The sequence below is a fragment of the Phocoena phocoena genome, chromosome 8 (assembly GCF_963924675.1).
Source record: "Phocoena phocoena chromosome 8, mPhoPho1.1, whole genome shotgun sequence".
Lineage (NCBI taxonomy): Eukaryota > Metazoa > Chordata > Mammalia > Artiodactyla > Phocoenidae > Phocoena > Phocoena phocoena.
Genome location: NC_089226.1, coordinates 26,592,364 through 26,609,237, shown reverse-complemented (window position 1 = coordinate 26,609,237; position 16,874 = coordinate 26,592,364). Strand labels below are relative to the sequence as shown.

The window sequence follows — 16,874 nt, the reverse complement described above, 5'->3', positions numbered from 1 at the left end:
CTATGATGAGCCCTCTTTGATACTAGGTTGGGCAGATTGCACTGTATTCCAAGTACTTTCAGGGAGTATAAAGTCCACTCCAGACCAATTCAAATCTTCAATCTCATATCCAATCTTATTCACTGTCCCTCTCTGCCTGGGTTACACCTTGGCCTAAGGAGCTTGGAATGCAATGTAGTGGTGATATCATGTATTATTGACTCCTCTGCTTTAGGCCAGTCCTTTCTGATTACTTTCTCTTCTGATGTGTTATATCAGGCATGAATAAAATGGGAAATAGTAGAAGTCTCGTTTACTTCACTGGTGGTTGTAATAATCCTCTCTTGGCTGTGATGCCCTCAGCAAGGTGCATGTACAGGCTCTGCCTTTACTGCTTCAGATGCCTCAGCTTCTGGCTCTGTGAATTTCACTCCACAGTTTTGCTAGTGTAATCCCTGCCCCTGGCTGCAGCCTCTAGATAGGGAAAGCAATAGGATGGGACACCCCCAGCTCACCTTTCTTTAGTGATATCTCCATATCACTAAATATGAATTTTCCCATGGGAAACCCATAGTTTTTGCCTTACCAAATAGTAGGACTGTAGGCCAGTTCCAATTTGGCTCTATTTATTTTCCCTGTTAATAACACTCCCTGGAATCTTCTTCCATTCAGTCAGGTATAGAGGGATGATTAGGAATTCCACCACCTCAGCAGATATTCATGGAGGAATGAGATACCTAAGCCTCAGTCTCTATCAGAGTAGATCCCTCTTTCACCAACTGGTCCTCTGTAGGGAATATTCCCCTTCTCTCTTTTACTTGTGTTTGTGTGTGTGTGTGGGGGTGGGGGGAGATAACAACAGTGCTCTCCTCCTAGGCCAATAACTCATTCTTCTTATTATTTTCTTTCAAAATTTTCCTGTTCCTTGGCTTATGTATGCTGGTGGTGAGGTGACAATGGCAGTGACTATTTAGTCATTTCTTAAGTTCTGAAGGCGATGTCTGGTCTTCTTGGCTACTCTTTTGAAACATGGAAGCGTTTGACCTTTATTTTCTGCAGCTTTGGTGCCTTAGCTCTAATTCAGAGGAAACTGGAAAAGTTTCAGTCAACACAGGCATTTTATCTTTAAGTCCTCCTAAGAACTCTAGGAGGTATCTCCATTTCATGAGGGAGGAAAGTTAGACTAACAGAGATTAGATTACTTGCCCAAAGTCTCACAGATACAAAAAGGTAAGACCATGATTCAAATTCTGTCAGACACCAAATGCTTTATTTGCTTATTTGTTATCCATGCTAATTTCTTGACTGTAATAGAAGTTAAGATGTGTTTACTTTCAACACAGTTAGTGCTAACGCACCGAATTAGCACCGTTAATTATTCTTTTTCTAGGCAAATTCATTATAGAAACAAATTACCAGTAGTTATGAAGCATTCAAGTAAAGAAACATTAGCTATACAAACTGATGTATTTTCTGGTTCTTATCATTTATTTTTTTTCACACATTGCTTTCTTGTTAATGACTGTTCCAATTCCAGGTCCACATTGCTTATTCTGATGTTAGTGATGGGTTATGCCAGAAATTATGTCTTAAAGCTTCAGTTGTTTGAAAATGTCATTATGCTAAGAGCATAAACACATGATTTTGTGTATGTATATGAGTGCATTTGCAGAGTCTTTTAAAAACTTCTCCATATACTAATTTTGTTTTCTTCTTAGTTATAGGGATGTAGAAAAGAATTTCTACAATATTTCTAACAGATGCTCCTATGCAGACCATTCCAACAAAGAAGACATTGAAGATGTCTCAGGAATTCTTCAGTGTACTGCTAACGTACTCGGTATAGTAACTATATATTTATAAGGTTGGGAGAGAATGAGTAAGGGGAAGGGGGAAAAGTAAAAAAGAGTAAATGTTTCATTTTCTACCAAAGAGAGATTTGGAGATTTGGAGACTATGGTGAATTGAGACCAAGACCTTGTCTTCAAATGACTTAGTTTCAATACTTCTGATGATGTTTAAATGGAAATTACATGCATGCCATTTAGTTGGAGATTGGAAAACATTACATTCCAGGCAAACTTTTCTAAATATTCATATCAGAGTATTATTAGTCTCCTGTAATCCATATTTCTCTGGCTCTTAATTGGGGATCTTCCTCTTTTCTCAAAGTCCATGCTTTATTATTATTTATTCTACTATTTCTGGAATGCCTGGTTGGGGCTGGGGGGTGGCTCACATGTACTCATAGTGGACTCTACAAAGGCAGTGAGGTAGGTCATCTATGGAAGTCTCTGCACCCTGTTTATAGGGGGGTGTCTACCTTGAAAATACTAGTATTTCTGGCAAAGGGCTGTTTTTAGATGTTCCCAACATGGTAAGGGATACTCTTATAAACTGCACTGAATCATGCAGCTATAAAGTACCATAAATGAGATGTCCTATCTTATGATCTGAAGTTCTTGGTGTGTGAGAGGTACATTGTATTATACACAAAGTAGATACCATACCAGGAATATTTTTTGCTCTATTGTTTTTTGGGAAAGATACCTCTTTCAATTTTTTTGGAATCTTCTTTTTGCCTCAGAACTCAGACAGAAATCCATGGAGTTCTGGGGAGTGGTGGTGGGGAACAGCAAATCTTAGTCACTGACTCCATACAAAACTCAGAATCACCTCTCTCAGAATCAGATTTTGGAGACTAGGAAAAACTTGTTCCCCTTTCTTTCCCTTTAGGGTAAGTACTTTCCCTGGAGACACCTGAGTCCCTCCTATAAACAGATTCCAGGTGACCTCAATGCATGAGTTTACCAGATTTTTCTAAACATATCTGACTCCCAGAGGCAGACCTGGCTTTAACAAGCTGGAACTCCAGCTAGACATTGACTACATTTTCTTCCTAGGTAACTTTTTTAAGCATAAAATATTATAATAAGAACATGGACCTTTTGTGAAGGGAGGCATATAGATGTAAGTGGTTTGTCTAAGACAATAATGGGCAGTGAAAAGATGTACTTACCTCAATCTTAGTACAACTGCATGGATGTCATACTACACAAGTCAACATTATTGGAGAAGATAAGGGGTGAGAGTAAAGGTGGGGTGGGGTTGGGCATTACCCAAGAACTGTTTATAGTTTTCTGATTTTGTATTTCCCAGGACTCTCTCATAAGTGATATCTATTTCTTTTGATGCATTGTGATTTTTGAAAGGGTGAGGTGAGATGATGTTCCACTAAGACGGATGTATCAGAATCTTGGCCAAGGGATTTTTAATATATTGAAAAACTTCTCTTTAATTACTAATTTTCTAAATGATTCCCTGCCCCTCACATCTACTTTCCTTTCCTTTCCTTTCCTTATGCTGCCTACTTTGAGAATCACTGAGTTAGAGGGAGTAAGAGGTGTACAAGATGATGAATATGTAAGAAGTACTAAAGACTTTTTCTGAACTGTGACTTGAGAATAAGTGTACACAATTCCTACAAGAAACTCTAGGTCAGACAATTTGATATAGTAAACACCAGGTGATACTGTTGGCCCAGCATAGCTTAGTTGATAGATTAAGTTAGTGAGTGAAAAGAACAGCAGGCAGTATGCTACCTGATGGTATTAGGGAAAGAGTAGTTTTTAAATAAGTACTTATAATTTAGAAGGGGACTGTATAACAGGGTTTAGATTTCCATAAATATTAAATTTTTCTGGAAAACAGATATTAGGTCTAATGTTTTTCCCTGTAAATGATGATGGGTTGTTCTCAAAATGTAAAAAGCACAATCTTGTAAATGACTGCCTCCTGTTCACAAGACGCTGGCATGTATCCAACAGGTGATTATGTGCCTAGGACGTAGCTGTTCTCTTAATTTATGTCCTATCATAATTCTTGAAATATAGACTGAGGACAAAGAGGACAGCTTTACTAGTCATATTCAATGTAAGCTTTATTTTTATTTTTAACAAGTCACTGAAGTATGATTAATCTTGGTTTGCTTAGATCTCACCTTTTACAAAGAATTACATTTAAAGTCTTCTGTGCAATCATTTATGCAAATGCAAAAATTGATTAACTCTGAAAAGAAAAACACCGTAAAGAAAGAGGACCTGTTCTGAGTTGGGGAGTTTAGCATGGACAAATAGAGTTTCAATGAGTTTAAGGAAAATGTTGATGCCTGGAAGCCCTGTCTGTGGATGCCAGAGGGCAGTTTTCCAACTCTATGATTTATATTTACCAGCTTTGGGTGGTGTGGTTAGAATATTGGTGGATTGGATTTGAGGGATACATATTTCTCTCACCTTCTTAACATATTACAAGGTTATAGTAAAGACTAGAATTGTGTTTGTTCACTCATCCGAATGTTATTTATATTTCACCTATCATCAAAAAATATTTAAAGTCATAGGTCAGAAAATATGATCAGAGTAACAAATTTTTCTCCTTTCAAAATGACCATCTCTACTTAGTATAAACTCTAGATAGTTTGATCGTTTACCAGCTCTGCAGGTTGAAGTTTGAGTTAAGTGGTTGGCATGGAATAAAAAGAGAAACCTGAAGAGAAGGAGAAAGCTTGTTGCAGAAGACCAGTCATGCTTCTGTCATGCATTTGTTCCATTGTCTCTTCCTTAGGACTCCCTGGAAACATGTGCACATTACAGAGTGGTTTATGCCCTCTGTAGTAATGGTAAAGAACTATTTCTAGACATCAACATTTTTGTCATTGATTTTCTTTTGTTGGCTTAGAAACTAGTTGTTATATTGTCTCATTATTTACAAATTAGGGGTATTAAGTACAGATTATTCCTTATTTTGGTGCTCTGGCATTCACTGTGATAATGCAGTACAGTACTCTAAGGAGGTTTTTAAACTCTGGAAAAAAGGATATACAAAGAGAGATAGTTGTGAACAATGCCCTCCCTACTGGAGGCTTTTAGTGTTAAACGTACTGCTTTATTTAGTACATCTTGTGCATACCAAAATGATCTTCTAATTTTAGTTGTTTGAAAAATGTAAGCCTTTTCCAGGCATAATTTGCAAAGCTCATTTTTAGCTCCAATTAAGTAAAATTATGTGTTTATAGTCTTATGAGGTACAGCATTGAGTATTTTCTTGGAAATTGTAATAGTTGATTGGTACAATGAAGCATCTATGCTAAAACATTAAAGGGTGTATACTGTGTTTTCTGCTGAAGTGTTGCCACCTGATCCTGTATCTTGGATTTAGGTAATGTTGGGGAAAGGAAGACAGAATTGAATAGGGAGACTTAAGGGAGAAGGATGATATATTGCTTAGCTCCCTTTGCGTAATACAATTTAAAATAAATGAGGATTATGACGATTTCAGTTTTAACAGGTTTTGATACTGTTAAAGGGGTTGTGGGTGTTTCATCAAAAGCCATAAGATATAGATGGTGTAGGATAAAATCATTCCACAGTAGGACAGAAATCATATAGAAATGAGAGATCTAAGGTAATTCATCTACTGATGAATTATAGCAAACAGAGGTTTACTATTTTAATAAGCGTCAGTTATTTACTAAGTATTAACAAAGTATAGTTTTATACTGCCTTGGCTAAAGTGTATTTTCTCTCAAAATAATTGGTGAAGGACATGAATTGTGAAAAAATATTCATTAACGTTTTTTTTCTGTTTTAAAGGTCTTCTGTTAGAGTGGGGCTTTATTGTCTCCAAAAAGTCAGCATTTAAAGTCAGTGTCAGAGTAATGTTTTCATAGGATTATTTGTTGGGAAAATGCTAGTGAGGAGAATGGAGTGGATGACCTTTGGTGCATATACCTCACAGTATTTTTGTGAAATACTGTGAAACCTGAGCTCCCTATAAAGTGCCACTGATTCCAGAATCATTAGCTGGTATGGAACTTTTTGTTGCCACTTGTTTTTATATAAGCAATAGTTTATTGCTTACATGTTGACTTGTATGTACTTTTCTGCTTTTATTGTGATTTTGAATGTGCACTTGACAGCCTTGTAATTGGCCATAAAACTGTGAAGAGTTAGTTAGCCTTACTTTAGGGTTAAGGTTACCTGAGGGTTTCCTTAGAATAACTCTAAAACATGTAATTTTTTAGTGAATTAGAATATATTTAACATATTTAGCATATTGGAGAACTAGTTGGTACAAAAACCACTTATTTTTATAGATGAATTAATATTGATAGCAATAAATAAATTCTGCCAATATAGTTCTTTTTTGGGGGAGACAAATGGTGTTTTATTTATTTTTTTATTGAAGTATAGTTGAGTTACAATGTTGTGTTAATTACTGCTGTACAGCAAAGTGATTCAGTTATACATATGCATATATTCTTTTTTTAACATTCTTTTCCATTATGGTTTATCATAGGATATTGAACATAGTTCAGTATAGTTCTTATTACTGTAACTTGGTAATGGATCAGTTTTCTCTTTCATTAAAAGTAAATTAAAAGTAAATAGTGTCAGTATTTTAATGAGATGAATTGGAGTTAGGGTGGCTGGAAGGGAACTGATTTATTAACTGATTTAATAATGATATTATAATGTAGTAATTTAGAGCAAAAACTAGAGCCAGATTACTTAGTTATGAAAACATACTTACTCACTGTATGAACTGGAATAAGTTACTTAATCTTTCCATACTAGATATTTCTCATTTGTAAAATGGGGATAATATAATTACATACCCTCTAGAGTTGTTAGGAAGATTAAATAAGTTAATTTATATAAAGTACTTACAGCAGCCTGATAAATAACAAATGCTGAAGTGTTTGCTCCTATTATTGAATATTCACAAAATAATGTTTGCATCAGAACTGGGAGGTCAATATTCTCCCTTTTATAGATGAGGAAACATATTTTGATACAGTAACTTGTTAAGTTCCTTTGTCAGTGCTGACAAGCCACAAAAGCAGGATTTAAAACCAGGTCAGTCTGACTCCAGACCTTTCCCTGCTTCATGCTGCCTTCAAGGATCATTGGACTAAGACTGACTACATCACACCTCCAATGCTAATTACACAAGTCTTTCTAGTTCTCTGAATTATGAAAGTTGTCATTGTATTGCATTTTACTTAGTTCATTACTACTTGAAAGTGTACTAGGGAAACTTGCTTGCATAAGGATAGTATCAAAAAAGTTTGGTTATTTATCATTGGTATTAAGGAGAATGCAGTTTCCTTGTAATTTGAATCATTTACAGGTTAGATTTTTTTTTTTTCAGATTTCAGATGTTGACAGTGCAAATTAAGGGTGACAGTGTTTGGCTCATGACACAAACATGGTTTCATAGTTATGCTGTAGTAAACCCTATGCCAGTTCTGTTGGCCACAAGATTTCAAGCTGATTTGGTGGCTTAATTTAATATGTTAGATGTCATTGGCCTAGCACAAACCTTGCAAAAGACTGTATTTACAATGCCATTGATTTTTTTTTTAATGGTTAAGCTTAGGAATATTGTCAAAGTATCTCATTTAGGAATTTAATAATTTAGGCATTATTAAATTTAGGAATTTAATAATTATAAAATTATTAAAATTATTAAAAAGGAATTTAATAATTCCTAAATTATTAAATTTAGGAATTTAATACTTCCTAGTAGAGAATTGAGTAGTTATTCTATGTAAATTAAAAATAACTTCTGTTTTCTACTCTCTGCTTGAATACTATTTTCTGAAGTGATTAGATGTAGTAGGTAGGCCTGAAAAGGAATGAGACCGCTGAGTGTCTCACTGCCTCCAATATGTGTAAAATTATAAAACATTTAAATAAATGTTAAATAATTAAATAAATTAAATTAAATAAATTAAATAAATTTAAATAAACTGATCCTTAAATTATGCACACCAGCTTTAGAAGATACAAGTATATTGAGAAGAAATGTAGAGGGCTTTCTTTACTCCCCTAGATATTTTTTTCTCTTGGGAACATTTTCTTCTGAATCTTATGACAAGCCTTTTCCCATTTATCCTGCTAAATTTCTCCACACTCACTAAGCTTCTCTTCTTTACTGAAAAAACATGACAGTCATTTTTCTTTCTTGTTTTTTTGATCTTTGTTTATATCTAATGTGTTATTGCCCTATCACTAGCAGCTTTCTGTCCTGGACCTCTTCTTTATGTGGGAGAGCAACCTCTCACATCCTAAATTCTTCAGACTGCCTATTGTTCTCTTTTCTGAATTTTTTAGTAGGTAGGTTTTTACTTTTCTTTTCCCTTTAAGTTTTTTTTTTTTTTTTTATAAGATGCATCATTCTTTTATTTATTTATTTTATTTATTTATTTTTGGCTGCACTGGGTCTTCTATGCTGCGCACGGGCTTTCTCTAGTTGCAGTGAGCGGGGGGGCTACTCTTCGTTGAGGTGCGTGGGCTTCTCATTGCTGTGGCTTCTCTCGTTCCCGAGCACAGGCTCTAGGCGCACGGGCTTCAGTAATTGTGGCACGCGGGCTCTAGGCGCGCAGGCTCAGTAGTCGTGGCACACGGGCTTAGTTGCTCCGCGGCATGTGGGATCTTCCCGGACCGGGGCACGAACCTGTGTCCCCTGCATCGGCAGGCGGACTCTCAACCACTGCGCCACCAGGGAAGCCCTCCCTTTAAGTTTTTAAAAAATAAACTTTTAATTTTAGTATAGTTTCAGATTTACAGAAAAGGTGTGAAGATAGTAGAAGGTTCTCATACATTCCACACCTATTTCCCCTATTATTGACAGCTTACAGTAATATGGTACTTTGGTCCCAATTAATGAACCAGTATTGATACATTATTATTAACTAAATTTCAAGCTTTATTTAGATATCTTTAGTTGTTACCTGTCCTTTTTCTGTTCCAGCATCCCACTCAGGATATATTACATTTAGTTGTTAGGTCTCCTTAGACTCCTCTTGGCTGTGACAATTTTTCAGTTTTTCCTTTATTTGATGACTTTGATGGTTTTGAAGAGTACTAGTCAGCTTGCTTTCAGTTGTCTGCTGTGTACTTTGACATATGTCCATCATTATTGTGTGTGTGTTTTGAGCACTTCCCTACTATCTTGTATTATAAGATGCTCCAGACTCATCTTGTATATTTTCTGCCTCAGTCATTTCTCAAAGTCATTTCTTAAAGGAGTCTCAATGGAGTCCTGATTCCTTTTGTTGGAGAATGGTGTTGGAAACCAAAATCTGGGTACTCGGTGTACTCATTGCTATTGGGGTGTTGCTGCTTCTAGGCTCTCTCAGTTGACAGAGCAAGGAAATATATATGTGTATATTAACTGCTATATATATATATATATATGCCTGTCTATAAATATTTCTGTATTTCTGTATTATGCTAAATATGAGTTCATACTGATGTCTTCAACTCTAACCCATTATCGTATGGATCATTCTGACCTTTCCCCCTTGCTTGCTGTAACCTCCTACTCCAGCAGTGAGAAACTTTGTTCTGTTTAGCCATTGGCTACATAATTGTTCAATTGCAGTGTAGGAGTATTGTTGTTTCAGAATTGTTATTACATGCTCCTATGGGAAATGATTTTTATCAACTAGAGTACAGTGTTTGTGTGCAATTTCAGAGTATGGATTTATGTATGAAGTTTTACAGACTCCACTCATTTCCAAGGTTATTTAGGTCAGCACCTTTCTACTCTACTACCTTCAATGAAGTTTTTTTTGTACTTGTAAAAAAGTTTGTAATACAGTTATATTCTTTGTGTGACTTGATAGCTAATTCATTCCATTCTGGGATCTTACATTCCATTTCTGGGATATACATATGTATATATATAAATATATTTATATACAAATATATATAAAAAATTTTTTCTATATATATATATTTAAAATTTGCATACTGTAAAGTTCACTTTTTGTGCTGTATAATTCTATGAGTTTGATAAGTGCATAGTGTCATGTATCCACCATTATAGTATCATATGAAATACTTTTACTGCCTTAAAATTCCTCTGTACTTCACCTTTTTAACCCTACCTCTTTCCCTCCAACAAATCCCTAGGAAATACTAATCTGTTTGCCACTCTATAGCTTTGCCTTTTCCAGAATGTTATATAAGTGAAATTATAATAGCATGTAGCTTTTTCACATTTTTTCTGTTTTTTTTTTTTTGTTTGTTTTTTTGCTTAGCAGTGTGCATTTAGGTTTAGTACATATCTTTGTGTGGTTTGATAGCTCATTCCTTTTTTCTCTCTGAATAGTATTCCATCATAATAATGTACTACAGTTTGCTTATCCATTCACCTATTGAAAGACAGCTGGTTACTTCTGTTTTTGGTGATTATGGATAAAACTGCTATAAACATACACCTGCAGATTTTTATGTAGACATGTTTTTGAATCAGTTAGGTAAGCACCTAGGAATGTTATTGCTGCACTTTGTTTAGCTTTGTAAGAAACTACCAAAATGTCTTCCAAAATGGCTGGTATCACTTATTCCTCATTCTCTCCAGAAACTGGTTTGTCAGATTGTTTTGATTTTAGTCATTCTAATAGATGTGCCTTTTCCCTTGAAGTTTTAATAAACAAAAACAGCACCTGCTATCTCCTTATAATTTCAACATATACAAACTATAGTTAATATTGTTTTCCTGTTTTGTCATTATGAATGCTTTTCCAAGATTTTATGACTGATTTAGAAACTTTAAAAAATTATTTCTGATATGATTAAAAATCATACCAGAAATTATCCATGGTGCTAACAGGCAGAATATTTCTCTTTGATTTGGTAAAAATAAGCCCCTGGAATGGAGTCAGCCACTGTTATATAGTGGAAAATGAAATATTTTATGTATTTAGGTATAACTTCTAAGTGATATAACTTATCCTATTTATTGAAGGTGTTCAAAATATCAGTCTTTGTTAATATGCTTATGCTCCCCTCATCTTCAGATTAATGTAGTTTGAATTCCTTTCAACACTATCAATGGCCAGTGTGTCAAACTCGCTTAACCAAACCTTCTTTTACTCAGTTCATTTTCATAAGCAGGTTTTGTAAGCCTCTTAAACAATCTCCCATTGCTCTTTTCTCAGGAAACAGTATAAGTTACACTTAATATCTGCAAAATTCCTAACATGGAAAAATTACCTGTGACTTAGAAGAAATGAAAGCACAGTTAGGTCAGCCTTTTTACATGGGCTTGTGGGGAAGGCAGGAAGACTATGAGGCTGTGATGTAAGAGTCTGCTGCAATACTTAATTGACCTCTCTACTGCTTCTATTACAAAAGAATAATTTTTGTTTTTTCTCTCAGTTAGCAAGAAGTTTATTCTTTCCTTACTATGTGAGAAAGATGATGTGGGCCCATACCACTTCCTACGTGAAACTCATAGGTCATTTTTTTACCATCTCTTGGAACAAATTCATAGTGATTTGGCATATTTACTTTTTAAATTTAAATACCATATGTTTGTGTTCACTCCTCTTGAATCTTTTAGCTCAAATGAACACACCACCTTCTCTCCTCCCATCTCTTTTCCCTTTTTATTTTATGCCTTTTATTCATTAAATTAATTATTTTTATCTTAGGTCTACTTTTTGTTTTTTGGTCCTTTATATTCTCTGATTTTATTGCTCTTTGCTACAAATCTCTAACTTTGACTGGGCTATAAATTTTAATAACTAGTTAATTATCTTGAAAATTAATGAAAATTTTAAGTAAGGTTAGAGTTAAATTCAAATATCCTAGGTTCTATGCTAGATGAGTTTTCATTCTTATTAACTTTGGGTTTAGATGTTCAGTCAATTTTAAGTGTTTTGACAGCATTTCTATCACCATTTATTTAAATTAATTTGATGAACAGAACTTTATGAGTCAGAATAAAGATGTTATTCAAATTAAGGCTTGTTATATGATGTATTCCCTTTATTATCTCACAGTCTATTTTCAAAAACAAAAATATGGATCTCTGTATTTGTTTTTTACGAGCCTGTTCTGTTAAAGATTCTCATATGTTTTATTTTCCATTTGGGGAGCTATGATTATGTATTGTGGATGATTTTTATAGGTGTTTTGGATTTCTCTTTCCCTATTTCTGTTACCCATAATGGTAGGTAGTTAAAGTGAGATAAGAGATTCATTTCAAATGTAGTATGATTGAGCCCAAACTTCCAATTCCTTGCCTATCCTGCTTTTCAACCAAGTCTGATCTTAACTTTACAATAAGAAATGGTAATTTTCCTTTGTGAAGAAAGGAGATGTAGATTTGGAAATATTAGTCAGAATTTTTCCCTGTGATACATGTGAATTTTATTGTAGCATGTGTGGGCAGCTTCTATATTCTTTTTTTTTTTTTTTTTTTTTTTTTGCAGTATGCGGGCCTCTCACTGCTGTGGCCCCTCCTGTTGTGGAGCACAGGCTCCAGACGCGCAGGCTCAGTGGCCATGGCTCAGTGGCCAAGCCACTCTGCGGCATGTGGGATCTTCCCAGATCGGGGCACGAACCCGTGTCCCCTGCATCGGCAGGCAGACTCTCAAGCACTGCACCACCAGGGAAGCCCAGCTTCTATATTCTTATTCCCCATTGTTGTGGTCCGACTTGGTTGGAGTAGATTGTTGGGAGATAGAGAATGGTTGGAGATATGAAGGATTGAGCTTCACTTCCCATGTAGAAAAGAGGAGTCAGAAGAACCAGCTGTGAGTCCCCACAGAAGAGATGAATCATTGATGGTATGAGATAGAATGTTATTTGATGTAAGGGGAGTGTTTTTGATAGATGTGAAAAGAAACCAATGGAGCACATATAGCAACCAGTTGAAGAAAAAAACACGTGTGATATTCATAAGCAAGGATGCTGAAATAATTCCTGACTCATACATACTGGTCAGGATTGAACATTTTCCAGAGCTACACGAGGAAAAAAGGGGGAAAATCCAACTCTGAATATATGTATATTTATTTTAACATTTATGAATTTATGCTTTTGCCCTTCCTAGAGAGATATCTTTTGCATTAGTGCTTTGAATTCTAATCCCAGAAGTAATTGTCTCTACTCCAGACTCTAGAAGAGTAGATTCCACTGGTGATTGTACAGTAGGATCATCTGGAGAAATTTTTAAAAACATCTGATTCATCATATCTAGAATGGGGACTGAAAACTTGTACGTTAAAGATAAGTTCCCCACGGGGAATGACCGAGATCCTGAGCTTTCCTCCTTCCATGGGCACACCAAAATTACAACCATTTAATGAGCACTATTGATAAGAAAGGCAAGAGACTAGTAGAAAAAATCTTGTACAATTAAAGATGTAAAGAAGGAACCACAACATGATGGGCAGTAGGGGCTAAGATGCAGTATAGACAAGACCCATACCCCTTAGTGGGTGACCCACAAATGGGAGGATAATTACAATTGTAAAGTTTCTTCCCAAAGACTGAGGGGTCCAAGCCCTACATTGGACTCCCCAGTCTTGGGGGTCCTGTACCAGGAAGACAAGTCTCAGAATGTTTGGCTTTGAAGGCCAGCTGGGCTTACTTTCAGGAGACACACAAGGCTGTGGGAAATAGAGACTCCACTCTTAAATGGTGCACACAAAATCTCACATGCTCTGCGACCCAGGGCAGAAGCAGTTATTTGAAAGGAGCCTGGGTCAGACACACCTGCTGATCTTGGGGAGTCTCCTAAAGAGGCAAGAGGAAACTGGAATTCACCCTGGGGACATATTGACATCAGCCATTTTGGGGAGCTTATTCTACCATGAGGACACTGGTGCTGGCAAGTGCCATTTAGGAATCCTTCCTATAGATTATTAGCACTGGGAACTGGCCTTGCCCACTAGCCTGTTAGTGCCAGTACTGGGACCCTCAAGCTAAGTAGCTACCTTGACAGGAACTCAACCCCAGACTCCCTGCACCCACAGCCACCCTGGGACCCTGTCCACTAATGGGCCCAAGACCTGCCCCTGCATACCAGTGCACTGGCACTAACCCTAAAGTAATCAATCACCAGTGGGCTGACACCAGCTTTGGGCTCTATGGACCCTACAGTCAGCTGTGTCAGGGATCAGCCCCACCCATCAGCAGGCTGACGCTATATCTTGGAACCTTGTCCTGACAACCACCCTTGCCAGATGTGGCTCAGCCCACCAGTTGACCAGCACCAGCCCTGGGACCATCTGGGGCTCTGTGGCCAGTCACCTTGTGACCCAGCCACACCTGCCAGTGGCCAGCAGCCTCTGTACAAGGCAGGGCCTGACAAACAACCCAACTGAGGGCTAGCCATGCCTACCAGACTTGCCCATAGTAGTCAGCCTGCTACAACAGAAGGACCTATGCAGCCAACATAGGGGATACCCTAGAACCTATAGCTCTGGTGACCAGGAAGGAGTGCACTGTTGGAATGCGTAGGACTTCTCCTATAAAAGGTCACTTCTTAAAGGTCAGGAAATGTAACAACCTACCAAATACACAGAAATAAGAAGAGCAATTTAGGCAAAATAAGGCAAGAGAGGAGTATGTTCCAAATGAAAGAATAAGATAAAACCTCAGAAGAAGAACTAAGTGAAGTGAAGATAAGCAATCTACCTGATAAAGATTTCAAGGTTATGGTTGTAAAGATGCTCAAAGAATTCTGGAGAAGACTGGATGAACAGAGTGAGAAGTTAGAAGTTTATAACAGAGTTAGAAAATATAAAGAACCAAGCAGAGCTGCAGAATACAATAACTGAAATAAAAAACACACTAGAAGGAATCAAGAATAGATTAGATGATACAGAGGAACAGATCAGTGAGCTGGAAGACAGAGTAGTAGAAATCACTGAAGCTGAACAGAAAAAAGAAAAAAAGAATACAAAGAAATAAGGAAGTTTGAGAGATTTCTGGGACTACATCAATAGTACTATTTGCATTATAGGGGTCCCATAAAGAGAAGAGAGAGGGAAAGAGTCAGAGAACATATTTGAAGACATAATGGCTGAAAATTTCCCTAACCTGAGAAAGGAAATATCCAGGCCCAGGAAGCACAGAGTATCCTAAGCTGGATCAACCCAAAAAGGGTTACAGCAATTTAGGCAAAAACAACATTTTAATTACAATGTGTCTCGGTGTGTTCCAAAAAGGAACACACCGAGACACATTGTAGTTAAAATGGCAAAAATTAAAGATAATGAGAGAATATTAAAAGCATCAAGGGAAAAGCAAAATGTTAGGTGTAAGGGAACTCTCATAAGGAAATCATCTGACTTTTCCACAGAAACTCTGCAGGCCAGAAAGGAGTGACTTGATATATTCAAAGGGATGAAAGAGAAACACCTCCAACCAAGAATACTCTACCTGTCAAGGCTTTCATTCATATTTGATGGAGAGATCAAATGTTTTACAGATAAGCAAAAGCTAAAATAATTCAGCACCATCAAATCAGCCTTACAAGAAATGTTAAAAGGACTTCTCTGCATAAAAAAGAAAAGGCCAGCTCTCCAGGGTGGGTTCTGGCTCTCACGTGTGGTCAGTGGCAGCCTCCTTCTCACTAGCCCATGGGACCCAGCTGAGCGGAGCTGTGGGCGGCTCTGGCCTGAACATGAGCACTGCTGTACAATGTGTCCCTGCCTCCACTGCTGCAGTTGATGTTGCCGCTGCCGCAGGCCAGGAGGAGTCAAGGTGCTGGGCGACCCCACCTGGGCCTCGCATTCTATCACATGGGACAGTATGCACCTTAAGATTCTGAAGAAAAGGCACAAGAAATGTTTAGAAATAAATTGTGAGGGAAACCATGCCATCATCAGGACACTGGCTCTGGGATGTCAAACATCATCCTCTCCTGACTGAAAATGACAACTACGACTTTTCATCCTCCTCTAGTTCATCTGTGACAGCAGTGGCATGATCTGCACCATCATGATGTGGCTTCTGGTTATGTACTTGGACTTCGTGGTGATGTTAGTTGTGCTGCTGCCTTCTAAAGACTTCTGGTACTCTGTGGTCAACAGGGTCGTTTTTATCTGCCTGGTGATGCTTGCCCTGTCGTCTTACCTGAGGACTATGCTCACCGGCCCTGGAGCAGTACCTAAAGGCAATGCTATTAAAGAGTACATGGAAAGTTTGCAGCTGAAGCCTGCAAACTGAAGAGTTTGCAGAAGTGATCTACAAGTACCCCAAGTGCTGCTGTATCAAGCCTGAGCACACCCACAACTGCAGTATTTGCAAAAGATGTATTTGAAAAATGGATCATCCCTGCCATGGCTGAACAATTGTGTTGGAGAAAAGAATCAGAGATTTTTTTGTGCTCTTCACTATGTACTTCGTGCTGGCATTCATGTACACACTTGTGCTCTGAGGGCTGCAGTTCATCCCCTGCATCCAAGGGCAGTGGACTGAATGCAGTGATTGTTCATCTGTAGTCACTGTAATTCTGTTGATCTTCCTGTGCCTTGAGGCTCTGCTGTTTTTCAGTTTCACTGCAGTGATGTTTGGCACTCAGATCCACTCCGTATGCAATGATGAAACGGAGGTTGAGAGGCTGAAGAGTAAGAAGCCTGAGTGGGAGCAGAGGCTGCAGTGGGAAGGGATGAAGTCAGTCTTTGGGAGGCTCCCCCTTGCTGCTCTGGATGAACCCCTTCGTTGGCTTCTGATTCAGGTGACTGCAGATAATACTCAGAAAAAGGGGCCCAAGTTCTCTACGTGAGGCCCTCTCATCATGCTGCAACTTGTTAATGGACTTTATTTATTTGGGGTCAGAAATGGTATCAACAGCTCATTTGTGAGCAACAGGGCAAATGGAACCTACACAAACCAGGTGTTACAGCAAGCAGAATTTATATATTTATTGTCACAGATAGGGATTTCCCACACTGGTAACTGGGTGGCACTCTGACCAGTGTCATCGTCCAGTAACGAAGGGATGTGGCCACATGAAGAAGCCAAATGTTATTATCTTCCTGTACAGTTAGGAGTTTTGTTAACATACTTGGCATTTTCTAA

The 16,874-nt window shown here is 37.5% G+C and overlaps 1 protein-coding gene and 1 pseudogene across 1 annotated transcript in view; both read left to right on the top strand.

Moving 5' to 3' along the window:
* Positions 1-16,874, top strand: part of GUCY1A2 (guanylate cyclase 1 soluble subunit alpha 2) — a 436,032-nt gene that overhangs the window by 39,920 nt on the left and 379,238 nt on the right. The window contains exon 3 of the mRNA XM_065882085.1: positions 1,698-1,819. Within this exon, the coding sequence (XP_065738157.1) occupies positions 1,698-1,819 (122 nt within the window). The remainder of the gene's footprint in view (positions 1-1,697; positions 1,820-16,874) is intronic.
* LOC136127364 (palmitoyltransferase ZDHHC7 pseudogene) lies at positions 15,667-16,534 on the top strand (annotated as a pseudogene).